The sequence below is a fragment of the Echinops telfairi genome, unplaced genomic scaffold (genome assembly GCF_000313985.2).
Source record: "Echinops telfairi isolate 266 unplaced genomic scaffold, ASM31398v2 ScPeMD7_7457;HRSCAF=8495, whole genome shotgun sequence".
In the NCBI taxonomy this organism is placed as follows: Eukaryota; Metazoa; Chordata; class Mammalia; order Afrosoricida; family Tenrecidae; genus Echinops; species Echinops telfairi.
In genome coordinates, this window is record NW_022111357.1 from 43,522,392 (window position 1) to 43,534,473 (window position 12,082).

The 12,082-nt window shown below is 51.8% G+C and overlaps 1 protein-coding gene and 2 pseudogenes across 1 annotated transcript in view; 2 read left to right on the plus strand and 1 right to left on the minus strand.

Moving 5' to 3' along the window:
- Positions 1-843: 843 nt before the first annotated feature.
- CFAP74 (cilia and flagella associated protein 74) overlaps positions 844-12,082 on the plus strand; it is a 67,789-nt gene continuing 56,550 nt past the window's right edge. Inside the window, exons 1-4 of the mRNA XM_045299229.1 lie at positions 844-1,027; positions 5,121-5,212; positions 9,471-9,558; positions 9,724-9,864. Of these exons, the coding sequence (XP_045155164.1) occupies positions 5,140-5,212; positions 9,471-9,558; positions 9,724-9,864 (302 nt within the window). The 5' untranslated portion in view covers positions 844-1,027; positions 5,121-5,139. The remainder of the gene's footprint in view (positions 1,028-5,120; positions 5,213-9,470; positions 9,559-9,723; positions 9,865-12,082) is intronic.
- Positions 3,220-3,645, plus strand: LOC101661632 (annotated as a pseudogene).
- LOC115872741 lies at positions 10,726-11,219 on the minus strand (annotated as a pseudogene).

The window sequence follows — 12,082 nt, forward strand, 5'->3', positions numbered from 1 at the left end:
AATGTAGGCTCATAGATCTATTTCCCCATCCTCATATAATATATTTGTATATGTACATGTCTTTATCGAGAGCTCTATAAATACCCTTTGCCTCCCCACTCTCATTTCTTACACCCACATAGCTCCATTGCAAATGCACACGCTCATGGGCCAGGTGTGCCCTGTGCTGCAGGAGGGCATGGTGTGGACCGCGGAGCATTCCATGGTGTACTGACGTTTCCGTTTGCGTTCACCTCTGGCCTAGTAGGTCATGGGCACTCAGCCACATTGTACCATCTCTTCCATTTTCAAAAGAGAAGCGTGGCATTTCAAATCTTATGTGGGCACTCCTGATTTCTCACAGTTGGAAACTAATCCACGCTTTATGACTTGGGCCAGATGAACATACACATACGCTGTCTGGATTCTGGGGCACCTGATGAACATACACATACGCTGTCTGGATTCTGGGGCACCTGCAACAGCTCGCAAAGAGGCCCCAGGAATTCACACCTTCCAGGCAGCTGCTGGTATCTCCGCTGGCACACTTACGAGGCCTCTCACCGGGGCCACCCCCACCCCACCCCACCCCACCCCACCCCACCCCACCCTCAACGACTCTGCCATCTCACAGCTTTCAATCCATCCATCACCGCGGGGGAAGCAGGGCTTGACCCCAGGTCTGCGTTTGCGCCTGCGCTTGCGCGGGAGGCACCGCCCCCATTGGGATGAACCATCCTCCTGACCTGGGGGGGACGGGACGCGACGATGGAGTCTTCCGTTGCCAGGGCGATTTCCTCACCCAACAGTGCAGCGCCCGCCTTAGGAGCGCTGCAGCGGAGAGACCGTTGTCCCTGAAGAGCCATCGTCGCCGAGGGCCCGTGGATCCCGAGAGACCGTGGTCGCTGAAGGGCCAACACCTGTCCTAAGGGGGTCCCCCGAGGGGCTTCTCCGACTAGGAGCCGACTGCCTGCCAAGGCTTGGCCGACGCAGAGGTGGGTGGCGTGGGCGGGAGCCCAGGACCGCCCCCAGACAGAACTCAGTCACGGTGAGATGACCCCTTCCCCACTGAGATGCTGCAAGAGAAATAACTTTGTGAATACATTGTTGCCTCCTCCTGCTTCCTTTACGGACTCCCTGGGAGGCGCCAAGGGTGAATGCACAGGGCGGCTAAATGAGGGCTGGTGGTTCAAGCCCCCCAAAGGTGCTTTGAGAAAAACCAGCCCTTGTAACCCCTGTGGAGCGCAATTCTCCTCCGACACGCGTGGAGTCGCCCTGAGTCCCAATCAGCGCCACCACACCTAGCTTGGTTCCTTTGGGGGCTCAGGGGAGCAGTGGGCAGCTTCAGTTCAGGGCTCTGCTCCTGATTTCTGAACAGGTGTAGCAAGGTAGTTGATAGCACGCTGGTGAAAACACTGGGAAAAACAAAAAATTGAAGCATGGCCCCTGGGAGGAAGAGATTACCCATAACCCCCAAATCATTCTAAATTGGCCCTTAATGGATAGCAAGTTTCCCGAAGTAGATAGACTTCGGAGACTGTGTTTCCCACAAATGATTACTTGTTTTATCTGCATACATTCGTTGATTTGGCAATAAAGTCTTAAACATCCAAAAGCCAGCTACTGAGCTAGGTACAGAGCAGACCTGGCTGGGTGATGTTCACGGCTTCAAAGAATTCCCTGGGCCATGTTCTCTGTGTGTTCACATGTACAGTGGAAGGGCTGGTCATACAGAGAACATCAGGTAGCCAGTACCCAGGCCAAGAACTAGAACCTTGCTACCACCGCCAAGGGTCACCCCACGGCACTCAAAGACCCCCTGTTGCTTGACCCTAGGCTGCCTTTTTGTGACCTTAAAGTCCTTGTTCTTTCGCTTCCCACCTGTGTGTGCATTCCTAAACCATACAGTTTGTTTTTTTACCTGGTTTTAAACATCGTTTGAAAGGGCCAGGTCTGTGTGCATTTGGTTTTTAGATTTTGAAACAATTCCAAACTTCCTTGAAAATTTCAAGTTCAGCCCAAACCCTTTTTCCTTGTCCTGAATCACCTGAGCGAACCATGCCTGCCGGACATTCTGTCGCCCCCCCCAAAGACTTTAGAGCAGGGGTCCTCAAACTACGGCCCACAGGCCACATGCGGCCCGCCCAGGATATTTATCCGGCCCGCCGGGTGTTTTTGCCCCGTTTGTTTTTTTACTTCAAAATAAGGTATGCACAGTGTGCATAGGAATTTGTTCATCGTTTTTTTTTTTTTTTGAACTATAGTCCGGCCCTCCAATGAGTCTGAGGACAGTGAACTGAGGTCATGAAATACCCTGTCACCAACTCTAACCCTCATCATAGAAGAGTCTGGCCTTTCACATGTGACCCTTTCGTCCATGTGAAGCTACTCTTCAAGGTGGGTGCCCAGTTCTTGGCACGTTGACTGAGTGCTCGCCACTGCTGGACAGCCTCACTTTTGTGTCGTGTGGCATCGGTGCTCACAGGGCCTGTGCCCTTGTTCTGTCTGCCCCACCAACAGCGCCGTCGTGTCTTAATTGTATAAGTGTTCATATCTGGTAGGGCATCCCTTCCACTTGGTTCTTTAAGATGCCCTGGCTGTTCTTATTCCTGCGCTCTTGTATCTACATTTTCTAATTACTGGTCAGGTCTCTCTGTCTCTCTCGCTCACACAGACTCACAGAGTCGGATTTCGATAGGAGTTTTAGTGAATCTGGGGATCGATTTGGAGAGGATTGGCATCTTGGTAACATTTGAGTTTCCAGTTCACGAACTTGCCTGTGTTTAGAATTAGGTTGGTCTCCTTGAATGCCTCTCAGTGGGATTGGACTTAGCAGAACCGCACTTATTCGACAACACCAGTTTCTAAGAAATTCAATTTGCGGTGTACTGCTGCAGGGGCCGTGGGGTATAGCCCAGCGTTGTGGCGCAGAAAAGATACTTGGAGGGCTGCCCATGCATTGGCAGTCGATGATCTCAGCACCTCTAGAATTTCATGCGACTAATATGTAAACAGCTGGTAGAAAACCATTTAATAGCAAAGGGAACTTCCTGGTCTATGAAGCATGCCTAGCATACCTGGACTTTCCAACTAACTCACCACCAGCTACTTTCCTTCTGACTGGGTCCTGTTGAGGTCCCCTCCAGAAAACGTCATTGGGTCCCGCTCAAGAGGGCCCTACCAGGTTAAGCTGACCTTCCTACAGTGCTAGCACACCGACGCCTTAACCCTGGAGCCCAGATGTTCGCAGATAGCTCACACTGCCCTGACTGTGAACAGCAGTGGTCCCCTCGTTTACAATGAGGCCACTGGTTGTACCAAACTGAACTTATTGAAAATGGATGTTACCGAGATGAACAGAGCCCATCATTGTCCTGAGGGTTACCCTCGTAAATCCCACCCATAAAAGCCTTGTTCTTCCTTGGTCTTTCCCACTTGAGTGAGCACTCTCCAAAGCTCTCCAGGTGGACCATGGAAAAAGCTTGCCACCCATTTTTTGTGGGGGCACCTCTGGTTAGGAAAAGGACCCATGACTCCAGAGGAGCCGTTTCCAGCCCTGCAGTACTGCTAGGCTTGAGCAGAACAGACAAAACCTTCAACAGAAACTTGGCCAAAGCACATCACTCTGTAAATAGAAGTCTAGAGGGTTCTGTGCTAGTACCCTAGGGTAGATGGGAAAACGACTCATTTCTGCACATAACCCACACAGTCACTACTTTGGGTCTGTCTCCCTGGCCTGGGCATATTTAATTCTGTATGAAGGAAGTCAGTATCCAGCTAGTCTCTCATCTGGAGGCAAGCAAACCCTGCCTGCCAAGCAGATGTGAGGCCGATCTCCTCCCACAAGGGTGCACATGCTGAGTATTTCCACGTGGCAAGTTAGTCCCAGAGGAGAGGCTCCGTGGTGATAAGCCCAGGGATCACTTCAGTGGAATAATATCTTCACTGTAGCCGGACCTAGATTATTCCCATAAAACAACTAGACCTTTTGCACGTCGATAAGAAGCTGTGTTCTAAATCCACCCTCTTCTGTATTGATCAGCGATGATGATATACGTATGTGCACACATACCATTTATTCATACGCTCCTCCTATCCATCCCTGGCTTTGTTTGTGCCATCTTCTATATGACTAGGATCTTATTGATAACACAGTTTATCAGGCAACACCTACACAGGTCACACAAACATAGAAACTTACTTGACCCTTCATAAGCTAAGATGTGTCCCTGGAAATGGGAACGCCCCTGTACCATACATACTATTCACAGCCTAGAGCGCCCCCTGTCGCAGAACTCAGAGTCTCGTTGGCTTTGGCCACTCTGTGGCCTTCACTCATTAATCAGAATCACAGGCCTGGAATTGGGGTTAAGCCAATTAGAGCAGGGGACTGCAAACATCTCCGAAGCCACGGAACAATGTCAGACGTAACGATAGGGAATCCAGTGCTGTGTGACGGCGTAACAACGCTATCAGGGACCCGGTTCTTCCTGTTCTCCCCCTGGGGGCCCTTAGGTTGGCTTTTTGTCCCCCTGTTGTCCCCTCGAGAGTGTAGTAATAAACCTTGTGGCTGCTTCAGACAATTCAACCCCAAGAAAGGCTGGGGGTAGGGGATAAATGGGGTCCTCATTTCAAGTCTTTTGTCCCTTTATTTGAGAAGAAAACCTTCGGCCAAAGCTCCTCACCAGTTTCTTCATGCATCTCACTAGTCTGCTTCAAAGGGTGTCAGGGAAAGCCTGGCAGAAGGGGGTAGGTTGGCATCACCTGGGCAGGGCATGGGCACATATATATACATATGAAAAGAAATGGGGAAGATGGAAGTGTGGGCAATCGATAGATGTTGGCATGCAACACATCATGCCCGGTACATGTTGTGCAACAAGGTTATCTCTTAGCTTGTACGAAAAATGTCGGCCCTGCAGCCGTCCGGCATGTGCTTTTATGTTGCTCGGGATGGAGGCTCACTCGTTTCAGTGCTAGCAAATTTTATGAAGGAAAAACCAAGGAGATTCAATTTATAGTTTTCACTTTCCGGCACTTTATATTTGTTTGTTCTTTTAAATATGTCCTATTTGCATTTTATCATCCTTCAGAAGGTATGCAGTGAAAGAATGAAATTTTGTGTGTTTGTTTGTTCATAGCTGATTTCTGCCTCCCAAAATGGAAGAAGACCTTGGCCCGTTCTCTGAGGAAGAGATGAACGAGGGCCTCATTTTGGACAACAATATTGAAGGTACTCTCACAAATAATTTTCATCTGATAATACAGAAAACTTAATTCTCTTCCTGCATGGAAGCTACATCTTGAACTTCATTTCTCTTGCTCTCTCTGAGAAGGAGCATTTGTGTCCGTCTGACTTACGTGAAAGAGAATGAAATGGAAGGTGAGAGTTTTGAAAGTGACAGAACATAGTGTCATAGATCCTAGTATCCCTCCTGAGAAGCCCGGGGCCAGGTATATCCTAATCCTTTAACTGTGGCCTCTAAAAACATGTTTCCCCCTCTTATCCTAGAAGCTTTTGGATTTGAAAAAAAAAAAATCACTGGTCTCTGAAGTTCTTAAGAAAGTGCCTTGATTTGGGTCACATCGTGGGCACGCTCATGGTGGCCCGTTCCCATCTGGACACTCAGCTCCCTGGTCCCCACTGCCCCGCACCCCGCTCACCCTTCAGCTTCCGTAGCTTGTTGGATCCGTTGCTGCTCATCTGTGAGCTCTCCATCATCGCAATGTCTGTGGGCTGCTCTCATGTCCTGTCTTTCTCTCTGTTCTTTGTGTCACTGGGGACTGTGTTAGGTTGAGTTCTCTAGAGAAACAACATCAGTGAACCCGAAGCATTTACAGAAAGAGAGAGAGAGATTCAGCTTTATCTCACGGAAATGGTTCAGATGGTTGTAGAGTCTGGAAAGCCCATGGGCCAAACGTCAGATGCGAGGCTTCTCCCAACTTACAGAGCTGCAGGGGTGGATAACTTCAAGATCAGCAGGGTAGACAATAGGCTCCTGGGTCACAGGCTGCAGAAGCTGAGGCCTCAAAGATTGGCAGGTAAGAGAGGAGGCTGCTACTTCACAGGTAGAAGCGGCAAATGAATCCCAGGATCAACACGCGGTATGGCAGGCTGCTGGCTCAAGTGTCAGGTGGTGAGAGGTGGATGCAGGATCCAGAGCAAGCAAAAAGCTAGAGCCCTTGCGACAAAGGTTGTGTTTTTGAAGCAATCCGCACACCTTAGGAGACTCTTTCTGTGGGATCCAGACTTAGACCAGATGAAGGTGCTGCATTCCACTCTAATCTGTTTACATCAGATCAGAGCTGATCTCGTCAGACCACGTCATGAAGATGATTACATCATTACAGGCTGGCAAACTAGAGAGCCATGACTCAGCCAAGTTGATGCACAGCCGTAACCATCACAGGAATTTGTGCTTTTGAAAATTCCTTTGTAGTCATATTTTACTGAATTCTCCTGAGGGAATGTTGACAAACCCAATAGAAGTCATCTTGAAGGCAACCAATTCTCAAATGGCTTGGTCTAAAGACTCTTTTAGACTCTTATAAATGACTGAGACCCCTCCCTCCAAAGAGCATGGGTTTATGTTGGCTAATCTATTGACTATATTAGAAACTAGATCTGAAAAAAGTTTTAAGTATTTACTTGTCCTTTTAAAATAACAGTAATGAACCCATTACATGTAACAAACACTGTATTTTTAATGAAACGTAGGCATAATTTCCCAAGTTAAAAAACAATGTAGGGAACAGAGCAAAAACATTTCCTTACTGCCTGGTTTAATAGACCACGGCTGGATTCTCCTCTCTGCATCTGCCTTTTTCCTGTTCCATGATCCTGTGCCACAGAACCTCCAGAAACCCTCTGTGCACGCTGGCAAGAGAATGAGCCTGGCAAATGATGCCCCTGGGTTATCATGAAGCCAGCTGTGACTCCACAGGTCCCCGGAAGCATCTGTGGGGTGCCCCTCCTGGGACTCCGTGGATTACCCTTTGAGAACTGTTACTGCAAGGTGCACCTGCCCTCATCTGCTGAACTTGGCAGGATTATAGGCCAGCACTCGGGGGCGTGCCAGAGCTTGTCTCACTTCAGTGGGCGGAGGGGGGAATGATGCGTATCAAGACTGAACCCTGTGAAGTACAGTCTAGCTATGCCTACCCTCTCCAATCTTCTTTACCCATGCTGACATCCATGGCTGCTCCCACAGCACACTCGCTTCCCTTCCTGGTGTGATGATCATTGCCCTGACCACACAGAGCTCACAGACCCTGCGGACAGTTAGGTGGCTTATTTGGGAACAGGGCACAAGTCGGGGTCCGGATGCATGTGGGACAGACTGCTCTCTCAGCAACTACTAACCCTACAGGCCTCCTCTTGGCCCCGGCACCCACTGCCATGCTGGCTCTGCTTCCTTGGCTCTTCCTGGGCCTGTGGCGTTGGGGACTATGTCTCCGTCTCTTCCAGGCCTGTGGCTGTCTGTAGCGTTGTAGCCTTGACCTGCACTGCAGCTCGTTTCCGTTGCTTGCCTCTCCCTAACTTCCGGGTCTTCCTTCTGCTTCTCGCCCGCTTCCTTCTGTCTCCCGGAACTTCCCCAGGGTTGGCTGCTTCAGTACACAACTCCTCGTCCGTTAGAAGGTGTGGCCTCTGAGGATTTGGGGATGGGGGTGGGGCGGGGTATGTGCAGATAGACCTCTTGGTAGGCCACAGACATGCCATTTGCATAGTAGGCTACAACTTAGCTCATTTGCATAGTTGTTGTTTTTCCCCCAGAATCCATGTCTTTATTGTCCTTGAGATTCTAGAATGACCTCAAGACAGAAGGCACTACTATCCATTCCAGTGTCTTAGCCTACTGGAACTATCCATCCCAGTTTGGTGCCAAACACTTCTTAAAAACATGTTTTATTATCAAAACGTGAGAGTCACAATAAATACAAGTGCCATCCCCTAAGACCCCCAAATACCAAAGGAATAGAAAAGTTAAAAAAACAACAACAACAACAAAAAACTCAGTCCAATTTGTTTCTGCAACCTCCTGTACAGCCTAACTCAGCATTAAAGAAAAACTGGGAGGCCAAGTAGCAAGGCCTACCTTTCTGTGTTTGCATCCCTCTGCACCAGCTATGTACCCAGAACTCCCTGTGGGTCTCCATACAACAGGAGAGGATGTGGCCCCAAAAGACCCCTGAGGGGACCAGAAAGAAGCCACAGGACATGAGGGGGGGTGGTGGTCTGAGTGGCCTCTGGTCCCCTGTCCTATGAATATAGATATAAACTTCCAACACTCATGACCGTATCATCAGATAGAAGTTTTCTGACATTAGGGGACAGCTGACAGGGACCCCATGAGGAGGCCAGGATGGTCCAGGTAGGGGTGGGGGTGAGCTCCAAGTGGGAACACATGCACACATTTCTGGGTGGCAACCCCCCCAAATTAACCCAGGTAAGTGAGGAATTCCGCTCCAATAGCATGGCAGTACTTATACACTTCTGCGTTTCCAGTTGCCCCCGGGGGGTTGTGACAGGTCATTGGGAACATCACAAGAGTTGGTCTTGTCATTATGGCTTCCCATTCTCAAGGCTCCTGTGGAGGACCTGCACTGGTGGTTGACACCCAGCACAGGAACCAGTGCCCTTTCCAACGGCTTGTTCAGATCCCTGCCCCGAGAGGTATTTTAATGTCATGTCCAGTAACATAGATTTCCTCACAGAGTTACCTGTGATCTGCGGTTTATTATAATAGAAATTACACTGCAAAAGGAAACAATGAAAAATGGAAATTTCAAGGAAGTAGAAATGAACTAAAGATTAAGGCATCTTACATTCTTGCCCCTTTAAAGAAAAAACTATTGAACCCCTGACTGAGTGGCAGAGGGGGTGGAGCGCAGAGCCAGGCCCCAGCTGCCCATCACTTCCATTCATTTGCACAGTTAATCGAGCAGTCCTTGCAAGGTCAGTACCCTGGATAGGGCAGGCTGCAGCCCAGGACCAGAGAAAAAGTTTCCAAACCAAGTTGCTTACCGTTTCCCTAGGAAATGTCAGTGCACATGGACAAAAGTAACAAACAAGCCCTCTGGGGCAGAAAACGGGGGTAAGGGTCACTCCTTAGGGCTTAGGGGGAAATCTCTCCGGCTGCTTTCCTAAGAATGGAGGCGAAAGGCCACCAGTCCTTGGCGTGCTTTGCTAGGTGCTGTGGAGTCTGCTCGGACTAGAGCCACCCTGGGAGAGTAGGACAGGACAAAACACTGCCCTGTCCTGAGCCAGCCTCACCGCTGTCCCTTGGTTGGAGCCGCTGTGTCCGTCCATCTTATCGGGGGGCCTTCCCCTTTCCCGCTGCCCCTCTGCTTCACCAAGCATGACGTCCTCCTCCCGGGACTGGTCTCTCTGCCATAAACGAGTGCAGTTCACCGCATGGATCAATCCTGGACCTCCAGGTGGAACCTGAGGACACACGTGCTGCTCTTCTGACTCTTGCCTTGATTTCTAGGCTCGGGTGGAGTAGAGGGTCTAGAGTTCGAGGCTGGAACCCCTCCCCACGAAGCAGCGAGCTGTGATGCTGGACTGGAACTCTGCTGGTAATCAGTGCCCCCCACCCCTGCCCCAGGCAGCCGGCTGCTGCCCACCCACCTCCGCCTCCCTCGCAAAGGGCATGAGCCTGGGGCGCACCAGGCCTGTCAGGCCCCAGGAGAAGGACCAAGGCCCAATGGGGCAAATGACATTTGTGGTGTTCTTATTTCAAGCCCAGAGAGAGAACAGAATGTGGGTGCCAAGAAAGCAGCCCACAGAGACCGAGACCGAGCCCAAGCGCTACGCCTGAGAAGGGACCTGGTCTACCTCGACACGGTGCACAACGAGAAAGAGCTTGCCCTTCAGAAAGCGAGGTGAGCCAGCTCTCAGCCTCCCCCTCAGACCTGTGATGCTAGAGGCTCTCCATGACCCCTGGCCCAGCCTCCACGACCCCTGGCCCAGCCTCCCTCTCTGCTTTCGCCATAGGGGGTGTCGGTTCACAACGTGCAGGGGTGTTGGAGACCAAGGGGCTGTCCGCTCCCCTTGGCACAAGGTTTTATTATAATACAGCCCATGGCAGCGATTGAGAGCCCACCCAGGGCGTCTCCTGCCCTTCCGTGCGTCTCTGGACTGGGGGAAGGCTCAGCACATCCTACGCAGCAGGCAGCCGGTGTCCAGGGTGGTCATGCCCTCTTGTTCTTCCTCTGATCCATCACTCTCAGCAGGAACCGTCCCACACTCTCCCCGGAGTCTGCTCCCAGGCCCAGCGTGGCTGCTGGGCTCCCTACGCCTGCACTGGCCCTGTCTGTGGCTCTCCAGACAGGATGGGGGCTCGGGGGCACCTCTGGTGCCTTAACCTTCATGCTCGGGCACCGACTGGCGGCCCTCTTTGGGGCTCACTATCAGGTCAGCGGGTCCTGCCACATTTCCCACCCACCTCGGGTAGGGCTGACCCCAAGAGAAGCTTCCCCCGGGGTGCTGCCCACTGAGGAGGATGTCAGGCGTAGAAACCAACTAGCAAGGCCAGGTGGGCATGCTACTGCTGGGACCACCATGAGCGTTTCTCTGTAGCTTCTGTGGGCGTGTGGGTGTATGTACCTGCGCGCCACACTGTGTGTGTTCTAGTGTGATGTAGTTTTTATGTGTTTTTTGCTTTTCAGAGTTTAGTTTTGTTTTGAAACAGTCTGGTTGGTTCCTGCTGCCCCCCACCCCACTGCCCTGCCCCAGTCACTTGGTTATAGTTCAGCTCTCCGCTCCATTTTGAGCAACTCCGCCTCAACGCCAGGGTTGCACCGCCTGGGATCTTTGGGGGTGCTCCCCGTTCCCCGTATCCTAGCTCTGATGGGATCCCCAACTTCTGCTTCTCTCCCTCACACATCCCCAGCCGCCCCTGGTCCCAACCCTTGACGATCTGGCCAGAGCCAAGGGAGGAGACAAACGGCTGGTTTGGGGGCAGGCTGCTGTCAAACTCTGTCCTGTCTACCAGTTTCCCCGGGTAGCGCACGTGCAGGACATCCCCTTCTCGGGACTTGATGACTTGCGATTTATTTTTGCGGTTGTATTTGAAAGCAATCGGGCTGTCTGCCCCCGTCAACAGTGGTGGTCTCAGAAACCCAGAAGGGCAGTTGGTCCCTGACCGGGTAGGGTTGCTGTGAGCCGGCGCCAACTCAACGGCAGTGAGTTTTTTATTGGAAAGCAAGTTGCAAACACCGTGGTACTCCGGAACCATGGGCGCCTCAGTCTCACCTCAGCTCCACGGTTAGCTTTTCAAACACGAAGCAGACCCGCTGCCATCCGGCAATGCTGGCTCACAGCAACCCCCTGTGGGCTTCCGAGACTGGGACTGGTTATGGGGGCGCAAAGACCCGTCTCCCTCCCCCCCGCAGCTGGTGGTGGTTTCAAACTGCTGGCCACAAGGAGGGTCGCAGCCCAACGTGTAACCACTCCGCCACCAGGGCTCCTCTTGCCGGCTTCAGCAAACGCATCATGTTACTCAATAGCATCCAGGAAGCCCCGTGGTTTGTACAAACGGTGGATGCACTCTGCTGCTGAGTGAAAGGTTTGCAAGTCTACCCAGAGGTGCCTTAGAGGAAAGGGCTGGCAATAGACTTCAAAAACAGTCAGCCCCCACAAAGCCCTGCGAGCACCTGGTGGCCGTGAGCTGGAGCCGCCTGATGTCCGCTGCTGCCTCCTTTTCTACTCTCCTCCTGCAGCAGCGTCCTAGGGCAGTCCCCGCGAGAACCCTAGATTCTGGCTTTTAGAGCCCCGCCTGGTCCCTGTCCACACAGTTGAGGCCTGTTGCTTGTCCTCCTTGGTCTGTGATTCTAGCATGCTGCAGAGCGCTGCGACCTGGGCATTGGTGTCCCTCCCACACACCCCTCTCTCGTGGCGGGTCCATCAACTGCCCCCTCCTGACCTTGTGCTTGGTACCGAGTTCATCCACTTGGGGCAGAAGTTACATGGGCGGCCCGGCAGCAGGGTTTACAGAAAGCAGATGGGCCGGACACTGCTCTGCCCCCTGGAACACGGCATGATGAAGCCCTGTCCTGGATGGGGGAGCCGGGGAAAGACTCTCCAAGAGCCTGGCCCCCA